General features: G+C 35.6%; 1 protein-coding gene across 1 annotated transcript; it reads right to left on the bottom strand.

Annotated features, from left to right (window-relative positions):
* Positions 1-350: 350 nt before the first annotated feature.
* On the bottom strand, positions 351-18404 carry CTBS (chitobiase). Its single transcript, XM_004431551.3, has 7 exons — positions 18228-18404; positions 15179-15317; positions 14462-14670; positions 6055-6223; positions 4277-4374; positions 3613-3768; positions 351-542 (listed from the first exon to the last, which is right to left on the bottom strand). The coding sequence occupies exons 1-7, from the start codon at positions 18402-18404 to the stop codon at positions 351-353; spliced, it is 1140 nt and encodes a 379-aa protein (XP_004431608.2).
* Positions 18405-19782: the final 1378 nt, after the last annotated feature.

The raw sequence follows: 19782 nt of genomic DNA, 5'->3' as shown, positions 1-19782 counted from the left end.
ATTAGCATTGATTTGTAAGCATATATTTTAACATTATGAGGGAAAATTTAGCACAATAAAATTCTGAAGGCAATTATTCCTGATTACAGTATTAAACATCTTACAGAGGAATATTTAATATAGTAAGTTGACTTCTTTCTTATCCTTCTTACCTTTATGTTTCTAGACACTGAAGATACATGTGTATTTTTCAAATTCAAAGCATTTCTTGATCTGTTTTGAGTATACTAATAACTAAAATGTATAGCAACATGACAAAAATGTATACATTTTCTATGTCTTCAAGAAACTAGATTTATACAGATCATTTTTGTAAATCTTAGTAGTTTGACAAAAGACGCTCATCTCTGTCACAGTTTTGGTTTTAAGGCTTTCCACATGTCTTCAGTTTGCTGTTTGGCTATAGGGTCTGCAGAGTAGTCAAGACAGTTTGCATTCCACATGCCAATGCCGAGTAAGCCATGGCTTCGTATATATGCTGCCTTTAAGGAAATGCTCTCAGGGTTGTCAAACCACACTTGATGAATACGGCCATCAGAATCCTATACAAATACATCAAAATAGAAATTTAAAGTATTCAGTACAATAACAGGGAAAAAAGCTTCTTAAATCCAATGATTCAAAAAGGATATAATGAAATAATAAAAATTTTAGGGCACAGTACTTTCCAGCTCTGATTCTATGGTTCTGTATATGATACTTTCTAGATGTCATTGCTTGTGGCACTTTTACAACAACAAGAGATTACACAAATGAACCTCCTAATAGAGTCTATTTAAAGTCCTTCTCATGCCCTAAGATTCCTTCCTTGCTCTGATCTGATGATTATCAACCAAGATGTACATCTGAATCACTTGTGGGGCTTTTTAAAATACCTGGGACCCATACCATATGAAACCTACTGGATCAAAATCTTCCAGACCTGGTGCTAGGACAAATATTTATTTGTTTATTTTCCATTTTAACGTTCCATTCAGTAATTCTGATATGATCCAAGGTTAAGGAGGATCATTGCTCTGGTCCTCTAAAACCAGCTTATACACTTTTTTGTATTCCCTACAGTCCCTGGAAATGTGCCTAGTTAGGAGCTCAACAGATGATTTTGTTTATGATGAATCAGCCAAATCAAAAGGTAATGGCAATGGATGAGGAAAATATCTCCTTTTCTAGGTCTTATAGAATTGATTCTAAGAGCCTGTCAGATCTGGACTCTATGGGTGACTTACGCACACACCTGATTAAGAACCATAAACTAGAAAATGGTCTTATGCTCATTTTCCACCCTGTAAGTCCTTCTCCCCAGCAACACCTGCCTCTGTGTAGTACTAACACAGTCTCTCTTAGAAGGTATATAAGCTACTGGATAAGGGATAAAGAAAGGAGGAAAAGGGCAGATCTAGGCAACAGGGTAAAAGAAGGGGAAAAAGATATGAGGTAAAAACAGAATGACATGATTAAAAATAATTTAATGATTTTTATATACATCTGGGAAACTTGAAAGGCAATTCTCAATGAATGCCAGTAACATTTTTATTTATGGTAGCACCACTGGAATTAGAATAGTCTCCTAAGATGACTACTTTGAAGGACAGTAGTCACTTAGTAAATGAATAAGCTGTGGCATATTTAAGTATAGTACACTCATTACATACAAACATATCTCATACTGTATCTTCTATTCCGTTCTTTAAAATCTTTAGAACTAGAAAAGCCATGCATGCTCTAGTAACAATTGTGATTCACTATTAAGAGGCAACTTGCAAAACCTGTTCCTAAATATAGCAAGATTTATATTTGAAGATTCAGGGGCAAACCCAAAGACATATACCTTTAAATTTTGCCATCATTCTAGCTAGTACTTTGAGCCTTTTTGATACTGTTAAGAAATTTCAAATGCCTCAGAACAGTGAAAGATCAAAGGATGAAACTGAGTATATGTAAGCTTGATATATGCTTGATCAAGGCACACATGCCTTCAAGAATATCAAGTATAAGATGAAGCTGCTGTTGCTGAGAGATCATAAGAAGGCCAAATGAGTCTCTTCAATCACAACAGAAACTTGATTTTGGTTGCTACAGAATTTTACAGGGAACAAAAGAGAAGAACAAAATAGTTATAACTAGATTGATGTCTAAAGTGCCATTAAACAAATGGCCTTCAAGGCTCATCAAAATGTTTCCTGAATTCTACAACCTTAGAGAATGTGTCTTCTTATTCATTAAGGAAAAAATAAGTCAAAGATTACAAAAAAACAGTACATCATAATGTAAACTATTATTCTATAGTATATATTTCTAAATTATGTATAATTGGTTACATTACTTTTACGAAACTGATATCCATGAAACACTGTTTCCCCTGCATGTTTCTAAGAGTGCTGTGAAACAGGGTTCTATGTTAAACAATTAAATGGCTTTATGTACTGCCACACTTCTCAAATCCTTTAATATAATGTTGTACATTGTAACATTATAAATCTCTAAGAGGGACATACAGTATGCAGTGTTTTCCAAATATATTTGGCCATGGCACATGTGTGTGTATTTGTGTGTGTGTGTGTGTCTGTGATATTAACAGTTCCCAGAACAGAGTTCTATGAATACTGTTTGGCAAAGACAGGATTACAATATACCTTAGTTTAATTTATAGGTATATATTTTAGATTCTAAAGTTTAGAAATCTCTACACTAAAGCTTTCTAAATAATTGATATACGGGCCTGTACACATATATCAATTATAATTTATTAAATATGTATGTTTGCAGTCATTTTTTATAAATGAGTATTATCAGACCATTAGTAAGGAATATAAATTCTTGCTGAAATTAACTTACATCATTATCATTTTAGGGCTCCTTTTACAGTAACATAATCCAAAGTAAATTCAAAGATGGTTTGTAATTACGTTTTTGAGGTTTAAAAAAGTTTTTATTATGCTAAAGGTAAATTATGAAAAATATAACTTTCCTTTGCCTCTTTGGTATGGTAATTTCTATTTATCAAACACTACCTGACAGAATTACTAATCATTTACTCTGTTTCTTCAAGTTTCTGTTTGTAATAGTTTTCTGTCTCTAACTTTTAACATTTTTTATAATTTGTTTGTCTAATATCACATAGTTTGACTGAATTGTGAAACCTGAAATGATACCATTTTGCATTGTAAAGTCCATGATAACGCATCGCCTGTTCTCAGCCTCATTCCTCCCTGTATAAGAGCCTCATCAGAATCTTTAAGCTACTTTGAAATGGAGGCTTTCAGTGCTGGTAACCTATTTTGGCCCAAAGCCCTTTCAAAAGCCATAGTCATCATACATAATTGTCAACTATTAAGGAAATCCTGTTTGTGATATGCGTGTTTCGATAACATCATCTAAAATGACAAGTGGCCCATGCGGAGCAGTTCCGCTATTAGCATAACTTGAATTGCACACCAGGGAAGTAAAGTTCCTGATTACACAGATTGAAAGACAAGTTTACTAATGTAAACAGCAGTCTGTATGTTGTACCCTAAAGGAAAACTAATAGAAATTCTTAATATCAAATATGTAATTATGAAAATATGCAATTATGAAAACTAATAAATGTTCATAACTTGTGAAAAGTCTTACTTTATAGTTATAGTAAGGAGACTTCTGATCTTTATTCCACTGGATTCCAGAAAGAGACCTATTTACTTGCTTCATAATAATTTTATAGGGCACTTGATGCGTGGAAACACCACGACAAGGTGGAGAACGGGTTGTTGCAGTGGCACAAACATGATCCTAGAAATGCAAAAAGGTTCTTGTTATAGATTATCAATTAAGCAAATCTTAAGATCCAAATCAGAAAACATAATTAAAAACTATTTATTAGAAATAAAATATATACTATAAATAGATAACCTGACTATATAGAATAAAAGTTAAATTTTATTATTAAATGGAAATATATGACATTCAGAAACATTCATGGGATTAAATAATTAAAAATAAACTACTTCTTAGTTTCAAACTATATTTCAGAAATTCTAAATAAAGTTTATATATTCTATATATATAGAAGTTTATAAATTCTAAGTAAAGATGATAAATATAAAATAAAAATATAAAGTTTAAAACAAATAAATATAAATAAAAATGTATATTTAATATATTTAGATATTATATCTTTATCTATTATATTAATATATATTTAATATATAAAATATTTATAAAAATATAAATAAAATAAAGACTCTAAAAAATATAGTAGAAAGAGAAAAACATTACATAAGAAATGATCTGTTCTTACCTCTGAAAGACTCAGGCAGGTATAATCATAACCATACCAGGGAAGACCCATTACAAGTTTCTTAGGGTTAACGCCCCTCTTGATGAAGTCATCGTATCCTAATCAAATAGGGACAGAAAAAGCATATTTTTTCCTCTTCATATTTCTACTGATGTGTTCATATAAGCTATGCTACCACTCAGAATCTAAGTTTGTAAAACCAGGTACATTTATGCAAAATACTAATACAGTGTTTCTCTGATATGATGTTATAAAAGTGTCATCCCTTAAGAACTATAAATTCTGTATCACTTTCTAAACCATTTCTTTTTGAATAATAGAAAACATTCAAAACAATTAAGATCAAATTGAAGCAAAAAATTCACAAAATTTAATTCCAGGAAAAATGATATATTTCAGGAAAGCATGCTAATTGTGTCTATTAACTGCTAAGACATTATATAATTGATATTCTAGATTCTAAAGTTTCAAAAAACGTTCTATAAGTCTTAAACTTTCTGGCAGAAATGGTCTCAGAATTTCTTATACAAAGTACAAGTGTTCCATGTTTTACAAATATCCTGTATGAATTACAGCTGGCGATAAGAAATGTCCCCCCCTCTTAGTCTATAGTCGATAATCTGTAGTTCTAGGAAACAAAGAGAAAAATTAACAAATTCCTGGTACTGTCAATCCCTGTTTTGCCCAATGCTGCAAATTATGTTTTCCCACCAAGAGATGTTCCAAGATTATCTACAATGTTGAATTAAGTAAGTATGCTGCTTTTCAGAGCCTTTAAAGTTATTGTGTACTGTTGAATATCTAAGAAAGGGGTGGGATATGCATCATTTCCCAAACATATTTGATGATGAATCTTTTATTGATAGGACACAATTATCATCTCTTCGATGAAACAGAGTTTGGAAACACTGGATTATATACTTTGTAATATTACAGAATTAAATTATTTTTCATATTTTAAATAGTATATGCTTACGATTAGACTATTCCATACAAACAATTAGCATATGTTAAAATGAGGCCAGATTCTAAGGTTTTATCTCTATATGAAAAAGAAAAGATATTTTTATTTATTAATCAATCAACAATTAAATCAACGCCAACTATCCCAGAAAATTTCAGTTGAGTCCAAAAGATAGCAAGCAATCTTTTGTTCAGTTGGCTGATGGGATACAAACCAATCTAAACGTTGGAAAGGATAATGCAAAGCCACATCATATGAATGACAGATCAGAAGTAGTCTTAATTCTAATAGGGATATAATTTTTAATACAGCATGGGTGCTAATATTAAATGCCAAATAAAATAAAGCCAGTCCTATCAACCGTGCATAGTAGGTACTCACATCAGAACTATCTTTGCTATTAAGTTATTTAATATTGGTTATTTCAACAAACATATCCTGTCAAATTCTAGATAAGCAAATATCTTCTTCGTGTAATTTCGTGACAAGAATGTTGACTTGAAGTTAGAACACCTGCTTGAGTCCCAACATAATACTTAATAGCTGAGCAACCATGAGACCTTAACTCCCTTCATCTCATCTATAATAGAGGGTTAATAATAATACATCTAACCCACAAGATTTTTAGAACTAAGTGAAAACTTAAAAACGTGTTGTAAACTTTAAAGGTCTCCAAATTAAGTGATTTTTATATGTTTCAAGAAAGCTTTACAAATGGAAAAGTATACAAATGATTAGAAATACTAAAGAATATCTTAATGTTAGAGGTTCTGGAATTAATATCACCAATAAGTGATCACTTGTGGATTCTTACCAGTTAATGTCATATCATAGGGAGCATTGGCTGCTGCAATACATTCTGACCAGACCGGATTGTGTTCATCATAAGACATCACAAAGACGAAGTCACAAGCATCTGCAATTCCAGTATAATTATAGCACCTGTCTGTGTACCTTGGAGACCAATTTACATCAAAGGTTACCTGTGGAAAAACACATACTTTTTTATGTAACATGATCAAATATACATATTACGTCAGATGTTTTGTTGATTATATATTCTCTTGCCTCATACTACCTAAGAAAAAAGAACTGCTTACATATATAAACGTAGAGTTTGACGTGTATAGAACTAGAACAGTTCTAAGAAATATATTTTTGCCTACATAGACTGACCCAGACATATATTTGGACAATGTTTTTGACATATATTTGGACCCAGACATGTCTGGACATATACAAAGTCCAGGAGCAGGGCACTGTGTAGAAGTTTTAAACACAAATGTCTTGAGAGGCTAGACTGGTAACTCAACGAATTGAAAGAAACAGGTGTAATGACAATAGGGTGTGGCGGGGCCCCTAAGCAACTGGAGAGGAAAAGCACACTAAAAGAACTCAAATACAGAAGTTTTAAAAATATTATGCAGGCTAAATAGGTCATCTCTGGCACAAGCTGACTGGCCTGTGGTGGGACTTTGAGCCCCTGATTTACAATTACGTTACGTGTAGGTTTAGTCCAATATAACAATTAAAGGATAGTGGTGGTTTATGGCTACAGGTACACATTAATCAACTCAAAGTGTTGAATAAATCACTTAAATGATTTTATTTTATGGAAATATTCAAATAAAACTTGAGTGATAAATTATCTTCATTTTAAATGATGAGCCAGTCTTCGACAAGAATGAATCTCTTTAAAATATTTATTGCCTTAACCAGATAATAATTAGCCTTATTTTACATGTGTGCAAATGTTCTAAAGCTTCATTGAAAGTTGGTTTTTTTTCTTCATTAAGCGCTCAATAAATACATTGAGTAATTATTACAAAAAACTGAGATACTTTCATTAAAATTTTTACATTTTGGCCCAGTTCATTCTACTATAACTCTTTTTAGGACTTTCTCAAAGTTCTCTCTATAATTCTCTGAGTATTAGCACTAAGGGAAGCTCTGCTTTACAAGTACAAGCTTTCCTCAATAGCTCTCCAGCAAAATAGGTTATAAAGTGAAATTTTTACATATTGGATCCTCTATCCTATTACAAAATGGGAGGTATATCATAGTAACAGAGAAAATAAATTATTACCTCCAAGCAGGTAAATTTCAAATCCATTTTGTAAGTCTTTACCTCTCTCCTGAGCATTAAGAGTATTTTCACCTGGATTTCCTATCATAGTTAATCTCATATTTTTGAGAGGGCAGTATTAGTATATTAGACAAGAAATCAAAAGACTTTGGTTCTAGTCTTGGCCCTGTTATAACTAGGTCTATGTCACTTAAAACATCTGAATCTTTTTTCCTACCTGTAAAAAATGAGAGTGTAGAAAAAACTCTTCAAGAGCATATCTACCTTTAATTCTATGACCACAATTCTGTAAACTTAAATTATCATCTTTTCCCCAAAGCTCATTTCTCCTTCCAGACTCTATTTAGTCATTTTCTTTCTGGCCACCTGTTTAAGAACCTTTGGGCCACTTTCTCACTCTTCTTCTCTCACACCACATAACTAATCTCACATTTTCCTTTGGGTGGCCTCTCACAATTGTTCTGCCCCTTCCTTTCCATTAATTAATTAATTCAATAAATGTTTATTGAATACTTCCTGAGGGTTACATCATCATCCCAATCCAAATCATAAATCCCAAGTTACTAGATTATTGGATTAGTCCTCACTGGTCTCCCTTTCTCCTCCAGACTATTTTACATACTGCTATAGAATCTTCCCCCAACACTTTCTACACATGTAACACACCACATACAGAATGAAATGCATACTCTTCAGTCTAGCATTCTGGATCTTCCACAATCTGGCCTATTTCAGCAAGTGTAGCTCCCACTAACTTACCTAACATGAACTTGACATAGGTAGCCCAAATTGTTCTACTCATCCCTCAAACTTGGAAATAGATATTCCTACTGCAAAGTATTTGCTCAATCTCTTCCTCCTTGCCTTTTCATTATAGCTTCAGCAGGACTAGCAAATATGTTGTTTCCCACACACCAATTTAACCTATTAATAACAGCAATCTAGAGAATGAAGGAAAAGTTTCTGAGACCAAAATTTGTGAAGAGAGGAGTATGATGACCTGAATATCAGATATTTGCTGTTCTTGGAAAAGCTGAATTCCACATTGACAGGCCTTCCCTACTTGCATAAAGTTGAAGAGATGTCAATCCCGATATCATTTATATTTATATAAATCCTTATTTATATTTTTCCAATGATTCTCAAATTCATGTTGACCAACTGTACCAGAATCACCTAGAGCACTTGGTAAAAATACAGTTCCTAGGCTCTATCCCAGACCTACTGAATCAATCTCTGGAGATATTTTTAACAAGCACTCCCAGGTGATTCTGAGAGAGGTTAGAGCCACTGGTTTATACTACTTATATATACTACTCACATATACTATTTACATGTACCACTTATAATATGTATATGTTTACAGCTTTATATATATGTATTTATATTTCCTACTTAACTAGATTTTAAATTTTGAAAGTGATCATTCATTCACTCAGTAAACAATTTTTTTTTTTTTGAGGAAGATTTGCCCTGAGCTAACATCTGTTGCCAACCTTCCTTTTTGTTGCTTGAGGAAGATTCACCCTGAGCTAACATCTGTGCAAATCTTCCTCTGTTTTGTATGTGGGCCACTGCCACAGCATGGCCACTGACCAGCAGTGTAGGTCCATGCCTGGGAACCAAACCTGGGCCGCTGAAGTTGGAGCACGCCGAACTTAACCACTAGGCAACCAGGGCTGCCCAACAATTTTTAAACGTTGTGTTATACATCAAGGAGTTGGTTTCCGCCTTCAAAAAACTCACTGTCTAGTCTAGTAGTTCTCTTTTATTCCCAGCTTTATTGAGGTATAATTGACAATTAAAATTGTAATATATTTAAAGTGTACAACATGATGATTTGATATGCATATATATTGTGAAAGGATTACCATCATTGAGTTAATTAACACATCCACCACCTCACCTATGTACTTCTTTTTTTGTTATAACAGTTAAGTTTTACTCTCAGCAAATTTCAATTATATAATACGGTATTATCAACTATAGTCACCATATTATACAGTAATCTTCAGACCTTATTTATCTTCTAACTGAAAGTTTACACCCTTTTACCAGCCTCTGCCTATCTCCCCCATCCCCCAGCCTCTGGCAATCACCTACTCTTTATTTCTATGAGTTCAATATTTTTTTTTAAGATTCCATACATAAGTGATAGCATTCAGTGTCTGTCTTTGTCTGGCTTATTTCATTGAGCATAATGCCCTCTAAGTCACCCCTGTAGTCACAAATGGCAGGATTTCCTTCTTTTTTTAATTTCTTTTTTAAGGCTAATAATATTCCAGTGTATATATAGACCACATTTTCTTTATCCATTCATCCATCAACAGGCACTTCGGTTGTTTCCATACCTTTGCTATTGTGAATAATGCTGCAGTAAACATGAAAATACAGATATCTCTTCAAGATAAGTGATTTTGTTTCCTTTGGATATATATCCAAAAGTGGGATTGCTGAATCATATATTAGTTCTATTTTTAATTTCTTGAGGAACTGATTTCCATAGTGGCTGTACCAGTTTACATTCCTACCAACAGTGTGCAAGGGTTCCTTTTTTCCACGTCCTTGCCAGCATTTGTTATCTCTTGTCTTTTTGATAATAGACATCCTAACAGATATGAGATGATATCTCATTTATTTGCATTTCCCTGATGTTTAGTGATGTTGAACACCTTTTTATGTGCCTATTGGCCACTTGTATGTCTTCTTTGGAAAAATGTCTATTCAGGTCCTTTGCCCATTTTTTTAACTGGGTTATTATTATTATTTTTTTTTTTTGCTATTGAGTTGTATTGAGTTCCTTGTATATTTTGGATATTAACGCCTTATCAGATATGTGGTTTGCAAATATTTTCTCCCATTCCATAGGTTGCCTTTTCATTTTGTTGATGCTTTCCATTCCTGTGCAGAAGCTTTTTAGTTTGACGTAGTCCCACTTATTTACTTTTGCTTCTGTTGCCTTTGCTTTTGGTGTCAAATCCAAGAAAATCATTGCCAAGACGAAAGTCAAGGAGCTTATTCCCTATGTTTTCTTCTAGGAGTTTTATTGTTTCAGTTCTTACATTCAAGTCTTTAATACACTTCGAGTTGATTTTTGTGTATGGTGTAAGATGGAGTCCAGTTTCATTCTTTTGTGTGTGGCAATCCTGTTTGCCCAACACCATTCATTGAAGAGACAGTCTTTTTCCCATTGCATATTCTTTGCTCCTTTGTCATAAATTAATTGACCATATATGCATGGGTTTATTTCTGGACTCTTTTTTTCTGTTTCATTGATCTATGAGTCTGTTTTTATGCTAATACCATACTATTATTATTATTATTATAGCTTTGTAATGTAGTTTTAATTCAGGAAGTATGATACCTCCAGGTTTGTTCTTTCTCAAGATTGCTTATATTATTGAGGTTTTTTATGGTTCCTTATGAATTATAGGATTTTTTTTCTATTCTTGTGAAAAATGCCATTGGAATTTTGATAAGGATTATGCATTGGCTACTATAAGCATTTTAACAATATTAATTTTTCCAATCCATGAACATGGAATATCTTTCCATTTATTTGTATCTTCCTCAATTTCTTCATCAATTTTTTATACAGTCATGCGTCACTTAATGACCAGGACATGTTCTGAGAAATGCATCATTAGGCAATTTCATCATTGTATGAACATCATAGAATATGCTTACAGAAACGTAGATGGTATAGCATACTACACACCTAGGTTACATGATACTAACCTTATGGGACCACAGTTGTATATGCAGTCCATCATTGACCGAAACATCATTATGCGGCACATTTCTGTAGTTTTCAGTGTACAGATCTTTCACCTCCTTGGTTAAATTTTTTTTTTTATATCTTTAATTTTTATTTATTTATTTAATTTCCCCCCAAATCCCCAGCAGATAGTTGTATGTCATAGCTGCACATCCTTCTAGTTCCTGTATGTGGGACGTGGCCTCAGCGTGGCCGGAGAAGCAGTGCATCGGTGTGCGCCTGGGATCCGAACCCGGGCCGCCAGCGGTGGAGCGCATGCACTTAACCGCTAAGCCACGGGGCCGGCCCCTCCTTTATTCCTAAGCATTTTTTGTTTTTGATGCTATTGTAAATGAGATTTTTTTCTTAATTTCTCTTTCTGATAGTTCCTTGTTAGTGTATAGAAACACAACTGACTTTTTATTGATTTTGTATCCTACAACTTTACCAAATTTGTTCATTGGTTCTAATAGTTTTTTGGTGGAGTCTTTAGGGCTTTTCTGTATATAAAATCATGTCATCTGCAAACAGAGAAAATTTTACTTCTTCCTTTCCAATCTGGTGACTTTTATTAATTTTTCTTGCCTAATTGCTCTGGCTAGGACTTTCAGTACTATGTTGAATAAAAGTGGCGAGAGTAGGAATCCCTGTGTTGTTCCTGATCTGAGAGAAAGCTTTCAACCTTTCACTGTTGAGTATGATGTTAGCTGATATTTTGGTTTTCATATATGGCCTGTATTATGTGGAAGCACATTCCTTCTATACCCACTTTGTTGAGATTTTTTATAATAAATGGATGTTGAATTTTGTCAAATGCTTTTCCTGCATCAGTTAAGATGATTGTTTGACTTTTATCCTTCATTTTGTTGATGTGGTGTGTCACATTGATTTACATATGTTAAACCATCCCTGCATCGCTGGAATAAATCCCACTTGATGATGGTGTATGATCCTTTTAATGTACTGTTGTGTTTGGTTTGCTAATATTTTCTTGAGGATTTTTGCATCTATGTTCATTAGGGATATTGGCCAGTAATTTTCTTTTCCTATAGTGTCCTTATCAAGCTTTGCTAGCAGGATAATGCCTCATAAAATGATTTTGGAAGTGTTTCCTCCTCTTCTGTTTTTTGGAAGAGTTTGAGAAGAATTGGTAGTCATTATTCTTTAAATGTTTGGTAGGATTCACCAGTGAAGCCATCTCGTTCTGGGCTTTTCTTTCTTGGGAGGTTTTTGATTAATAATTCAATCTACTTACTAGTAATCAATCTCTTCAGAATTTCTATTTCCTCATGATTTAGTCTTGGTAGGTTGTATGTTTCTAGGAATTTATCCATTTCTTCTAGGTTATCTAATTTGTTGGTGTATAATTGTTCATAGTAGTTTCTTATGATCCTTTGTATTTTTGTGTTATCAGTTGTAATGTCTCTTCTTTCATTTCTGATTTAATTCTTCTTCTCTTTTTTTTGGTGAATCTTTGTCAATTTTGTTTATCTTTTCAAAGAACCAGCTCTTAATTTTATTGACCTTTTCTATTGTCTTTTTAGTCTCTATTTCACTTAATTCCACTCTGCTCTTTGTTATTTCCTTCTCTAACTTTGGGCCTCATTTGTTCTTCTTTTTCTAGTTCCTTGAGGTGTGAAGTTTGGTTGTTTGAGATCTTTTTTTTTTTTTTTTTTAATGTGAGCGTTTACCGCTATAAACTTCCCTCTTAGAACTGCTTTTGCTGCATCCCCTAAGTTTTAGTATGTTTGTTTCTCTTTTCATTTGTCTTAAGATATTTTTTTATTTCCACTCTAATTTCCTCTTTGACCCATTGGTTGTTCAGTAGCATGCTGTTTAATCTCCACATATTTGTGAATTTCCAGTTTTCTTCTTGTAACTGATTTCTAGTTTCATACCATTGTGGTCAGAAAAAATGCTTGATATGATTTCAGTCTTCTTAAATTTATTAAGACTTGTTTTGTGGCCTAACATATGATCTATCCTAGAAAATGTTTCATGTACACTTGAGAAGAATGTGTATTCTGCTGCTGTTGGATAGAATGTTCTGTGTATATCTATTAGATCCCTTTGGTCTAATGTATAGTTTCCTTACTGATGTTTCCCTATTGATTATCTGTCTGGATGATCTAGCCCTTGCTGAAAATGGAGTATTGAAGTCCCCTACTTTATTGTATTGCTGTCTATCTCTCCCTTTGGATATATAAGTGTTTGCTTAATATATTTGGTTGTTCTGATGTGACGTGCATAACTATTTACAGTTGTTATATCCTCTTGCTGAACTGACCCCTTTATCATTATATAATGACCTTCTTTGTCTCTTGTTACAGGTTTTGGCTTAAAGTCTATTTTGGCTGATACAAGTATAGCTACCCCTACTTTCTTTTGGTTTCCATTTGCATGGAATATGTTTTTCTATGGCAAGAGTGTGTCTCAGTCTTTCCTACCCATTTGTATGTGGTTATTTTCTCAGTCACCCTATGTGTAGGAGTCACTCAGCTAGTTTCTGAATTTCTCTCACAGGAAATTGCTCCATGTGTAGCTGTACATTCCATGCATCCATGGGAGGAACCTCCTATGTCTCCATTTGGTCCAGAATCTCCTAGCCTAGTATTTCTAACCGTAATCACCTATGAAACTTTTTAAAAATATGGATTCTGGGCTTATCCAAAACCTTCTGAATAATGATCTGTAGAAGTGGGTTCCAGTGTGTATGTGTGTATGTTTACTTTTTTTAAGACCCTTGGTTATCTTGATATGTGGCCAGGTTTGAGAATCACTGATCTGGGGCCACATTATCCTATGTTACTCATACATTGCCTGGCAAGATGCCTTGTGCTATGTGTGATCTTCTGCTCTAATCATGCTCATTATGGCAGTGGGGAAGTACATTGCCTTTTGTCATAGCTCTGATAAGTTCTATGGAGTTAGCCCTTTGAGACTTATTGGGCCTTGGGTGCTCTACAAGTAATTCAGAGTCTATGAAGTGAGACACTTCCCCAGAACAACCTCTACTCTTAGGCAAGAGCTGTTTCTGCCCTGCACTAGTGAAAGCAGGGCCTAGACAGCTAAGCCCTTCCTGATTCTTGCTGATCCCATTGCCTATCTAATATTTTTAACCCTGCCACAAGCCAAGTAGGTAGGGCAATCCCAGTATTGTATTTTGATGTGAATAGAGAACAGATTTAGCACCTCAAAATTCCCTAAAACTTCTCTAATAAGAACTCAAATATTCCAGAAATTTTTTTTAGGACATATGTGCTGAAATTCTTTCCTACTCCACTCCTATAAAATTGAGATTCAATTAGTCATACTTTCATGAATATATTTTGATAGGGAAAATAAGGGGTTTCAAAAAAATAAGAAATAAATTTTTACCTGTGATCCCTCAATTTCACGATGGAAAGCATCTGTGGTTTCTTTGACTAAAGCAGTTAATGCATTATATGCAGGTGATGAACAACTAAGTTCTTGCTCTATGTCTAAATTAATTCCATCCATATGTTGTGCTTTGGCCAACTGAACTTGTTGAGCTATCCAGGATGCTCTAAAATTAGGATCCATGATAGACTTTAAGGATACATCTCCTGTGGAAGAAATATACATCTTTTGTGCATATATGCTTTTCACAGTTTAGTGACATTTTCTTCACACACCCATTTCAAAGAGATCAAAATATCTTTAAAACATCTCATTATTTTGGAATACTAAGCCCCTAATTTAAGTTTTCCAAATGGATAAATAATATACTAAAATAATAGAAAGTCATTACTCATTAATCTCCAAAATAACTATTATAAATAATTAGTAAAATCCTTCTCAAATTAGAAGCATAAATTGTGAACTATGACTAGTTAAAGGTCATCATGCTAATTAGGAGTCACATTTTGCTCAAAACCATACAGTGGCTTATTTAATTCTTTTAAAATATCTGTATCTATGAAATGAATTAAATAGTATATAAGATGAATTTTAGGATGCTAAAAAATATATCAGATAAACATGAAAGGGGAATTTTTTTGAAAGTCAGGATAGCAAACTATGCAAGTAAACTTACCAATTGGCTGGACACATCTGGTAAAAACTGTAACTCACCTTTTAGCACTACTCTGGCTCCTTTTGAATGAGCATAGCACATAAGTTCTGAGTCATATGCTCCAAAAAGTACAATAGTTGTAATCTGTGACCAGTCGTAAGATTTCCAAGTTTTCTCTCCAACATGAAACACAAAGACCTGCCAGAACAACAGGGATAAGCACCATCACTTAAAGCTAGAATATCATGCTGACCACTCAAAATGACATTAAACACCAACCACATGCCAGGCACTAGTAGGCACTGAGAGTACAACAATGAATAAGATATAACGGTCCCAGTATAATTGATGACAAAGAAATTAGCCAGGCCTGGGAAGCAGGGAAGGGTAGGCTAGGAAGAAATAGTGGCAAGTGCCAACGCCTGTAGGCAGAGAGAGCATGGTGGTTGTCTAATTAAATATTGAGTATGGCTGGTGCCTAGAACTTGGAGGGGGACAGTAGTGAAGAACCAAGAGAGTGGTAGGCAGGATTAAATCATGAAAGGCCTTGTAAGCCCTCTTGAGAAATTAGTACTTCATCTTGAGGGAAAAAGATTTAAAAGGAGAAGGTATGAATTTTAGGTATGCATTTATGTATGCATTTTAGAAAAATCCCTTCAGCTGAAGTGGGAAATGGATTAAAGAAAGGCTAAAACTGGAGGCAGAGAATATCTAATAGGAAAGCTGTTGGAAGAATCCAGGCAAGAAATGATGGTGACCTCAACTAAAGTTGTGGAGCAGCAGAGATAAGTGAGATAAATGAACAGATCTGGAAGATGCTAAGCAGGCAAATTAACAGGACTTCATGACTGACTGTATGAGTAAGGTAAGTGACAGGGAGGAGGTTGGTAATACTCAAGTTTCTGGCTGCTGCAGATGGAGCCATAGATACTGTATTTACTGTGAATGATTTTTGGTAAAGCTGACTTCTTAGAATAGTAATAGTACTCAAGTTAAATTCTAAGGCAGCTGATGTTATGTTTCTTCAGTATTTCCCCCCACAGATAATTCTAGAAGCACAGAAGTCTCACTGATCATTTTTATTTTATTCCAAATAAGGTGTCAATTCATTGATTCAGCAAATATTTATTGAATTTCCAATAAGGTATAGGTATAAGGAGGGTATATTTCTAGGCATTAGTGACAAAGTTAAAAAGAGAGACCAACCAGGTCCATTAGTTACTTAATTACAATAGCCTTAAGGTGGGAATGCAGGGGGAGGGGGCCATAACAGCATATAAAGGGGATCTGCTACCTGGTAGGGCAGGAAAACTTCCCCTGAGGACTACACACTTTTAGGGGAGGACTAAAATCTGAGGAATGACCTGGACAGAATAGAAAAGGGGTACTCATGGACAAAAAAGATCATTCTCAGCAGAGGGAACAAAAAAGGGCAAAAGTTTCAATATCTCAGGAAAATTGTGAATTTCTGGAACCAAAAGAATGTGGCTGGAGCACAGAAATCCTGAAAGTACATGGAATCAAATAAAACTAGTAAGGTAGGTGGTGGCAAGATCAAGTAAAGCTTTGTAGACCACCAAGGATTTTGTATTTTATCCTGGAATCAATGGGAAGCCATTAGAGGGTTTTAGGCATAAGATTTGCATGAAAAAATAAGAGAGAGAAAGCGAGCGAGAGATATCACTGAACCACTGTGGGGAGAATGGATGCGAGGGGGGCTGTGGCAGGATGGTTACCAGTGGTGGGGAGAGCTAACTATAAAAGTTAAACCAGACATTCCTTAATTTTCTCAATCTCCTTTTCTTTTTTTTTTTTACTTTGCAGAATTTACACATAACTCATTTTTCTGCTAAGCAATTGCCCACTGAAATAATAAAAATTACAGAATGTGAAATTGAATAGCTCATTATTTTTAGACTCATATTAATATTACAAACCTTATCCCCTATTTTAATTCTGATAATTAAAATGGAATTTGTTTAAAAAAAAATACTGAGAGTTGTGATATAATGGAAATCCTAAAAAATAGCTGGATGGATCAATTGAAAATAAAAAGGAAAAAAGCAATGTAGTCTAGTCTTTGTGTTTGAAAATATAGAAAAGGTCAATAGAGAAAAAGACCATTTACCATGAATACACAAATGAACAAAATTTTGTTTCTTTGCATAATTGGTTTTCCAAATGCCCACAAACGCTGCCTAACCCACTAAGAGGTATCAGGCACCACAGTAAGTCTTTCAGATGTTAGTTGGGCTTCCAAACTAGGCAGGTTCTCCATAAACACTTTCACCACTTTTATTTCTTCTTCTAAGCAATGTGCACGTACCTTTTCATTGGCATTTAAATGCCCCTGCCTCAAACTTAATCTGCTAGAACTGGCAGTTGCCCCTATCTTTACAAAAGAATTGCAGTTTGGACCCTAAGCCTTTCCACCTTTCTGATGTAGTCCGAGTCCTGCTGCAGTCATCAAACTCCAGGCAGCCAGGTGGTTTTAATATTGCCTGAGAAAGAGTGTTTGATTAAAGTCGCCAAGGTCTTATAAATCGTTAGGTGGGTAGAAGGAAAATTTACTGAAAGACCTATTTTTACCACCCTTCTTGGGTGGTTTTGAGGTGCCTAAAGGAAAGGGCTGGTAGATATAGAAGAGAAAAGGTAAGCAAAATGTGCTGCCTTCCAATGTACTGTTGGAGTGCTGAGAGTCTTTCAAATAAAATCCTCATTCCCTTGGAAAACAGTGGGTCTTGCTACTTAGGGAATATCTCACTATCCTACCTCCTTGCTTCTACACCTGGAGCCCAGAGTGCCACCGGAGAGGCACGGCAGGGTAATGAAAGCAGCTTGACTTTGGAGTCAGATCTGGGTTTGAATACTTGTCTAGCTCTTCCAGGCAGGCACTTACTGTGAGACCTGGGAGAAGTTGCTCAACCTCTCTGAGTGCGAGGAGTTTCCTCATCTATAAAATGAAGGAAATCCATAAAAGTAAGGCCCTCAGCAAGTGGTCAAAGTAGGTTTTGGCACTCACATCACCTCTCTTTAGGACTTAGTTCTACTCTAACTTCTCTTGGGCCTTGAGGACTAGACCCGGAGGGGCAGGGGAGAGGCACTGACCTCGAAGTCCGGGTGGTGGCTGATCGGGCGGCACAGCGCTGGATCCTGGCAGGGGCAGTTGGCCCCAGCCCAGACTGGCAGTGCCAGCAGCAGTGGCAGCAGCAGTGGAACGAGCCCGGGGACACTGCGCAGTGGGCGGGCGAGAAGGTGCCGGCTTCCAAGCGGTGGCAGGGCCATGCCAGCAGGTCACTGGGTGCTAGGAGCGGTTCCTCCGGCTGGACAGGGCGAGCTGGTGCTCCCCAGGCAGGCAAGGGAGGGGCTGGGCAGTCTCCAAGGCTTGGGGTGTGGGGCCTGGATGAAGGAGACAGGCTCTGGTGAACATCTACCCCAGCGAGCCAGCGCCTCCCGCACCCAGCAGAATGGTTGACTCAATCAAGTAGATGTCATCTGTACCATTTATACTTTGACTTTGTGTAATAGTTGTTTGTGTACTCCTTGTGGGTCTGAAGTTGGAAGGAGCCCTAAAAATGGAGAAGTAGTGTGTCTTAGAAGAGATGATTGAGCAACATGGTTGGAATGGGCAAAAGATTTGGATATCCCTTCTGAATTAAGATGGCAGTTTTTGAATATAAGTATCTAATTTCCCTTCCTCCTATACTTAAAGGCCCTGTTTAAAGCCCACAAGGACCCAAAGATGACAGCAACAAAATTTTGGAGCTCGAAAGCACGAGCAGTGGGGAAAGCTGAGAAACAACCCAATTTAAACCATAGAATCCTCAAACGTTTTGTCAATGCAAATAATCATTAATCAATCTATAAATCAAAATTGGGCTGAGTTATTAAGTGAGCCAGTTTTGAGAACTATATAGAAACTGTACCCCACACCCACAAGGTTAAAGTAAGAAACAAATTAACCAAAGTTTCTGAGCTTGTCTTGCAAAGTAACAAGGCCACTGCAGATAAGGAAATAACTTGCTGACAACCCCTTCGGCCAAACATTGGGCAGGTGCATTGAGGGACCAGAATGACTATCAGTGAACTTTGGATAACACAGGGCAAAAATCCACACGTAACACACAGAAACCCCCAAATTTACACATGACCCATGAAGACAGTCATGCCTGTGCAGAGGACTCTTGAAACTTCCTCTTACCCTTTCTCAGCCCCCAACACCCTTCTACTCCCTACTCCCTGATAAATATTGCACACAAAAGCCACTCAGAGAGACAGATCTGAGCCTTGATGCCTGTCTCCTTGCTTGGCCACCCTGCAATAAAGTCTTTGTCTTTCTACAAAAGGACCTTTGCCTCAGTATCTGGCCTTTCCATTGTGCATTGGGCAAACGGACATGCTTGCGGTGGATAACAATAGCCCAGGAGAAACGACCTTCACCAGGGAAGGAAGCACTCAGAGGAAGCGGGGTGTACAGAGTGGTTATATACCATCTTCGAATAAAGAACATACATCAAATATGACAGGAGTATTCCTTTTACCACAGTCACAAGATGCTTTGCTAGCACAGCAGGTCAGTGGTCACAAGATTAGCATAGCAGGTCAGTAATTAATCCTTAGTTTCTGGGAAGAAATGCTTATCTATAAAGAAATGCTGATATGG

Source organism: Ceratotherium simum, chromosome 2 (assembly GCF_057802395.1).
Source record: "Ceratotherium simum simum isolate JZ-2026a chromosome 2, ASM5780239v1, whole genome shotgun sequence".
NCBI classification, from domain to species: domain Eukaryota; kingdom Metazoa; phylum Chordata; class Mammalia; order Perissodactyla; family Rhinocerotidae; genus Ceratotherium; species Ceratotherium simum.
The sequence above is the reverse complement of the archived record's forward strand: the minus strand, read 5'-3'. Positions and strand labels throughout refer to the sequence as shown.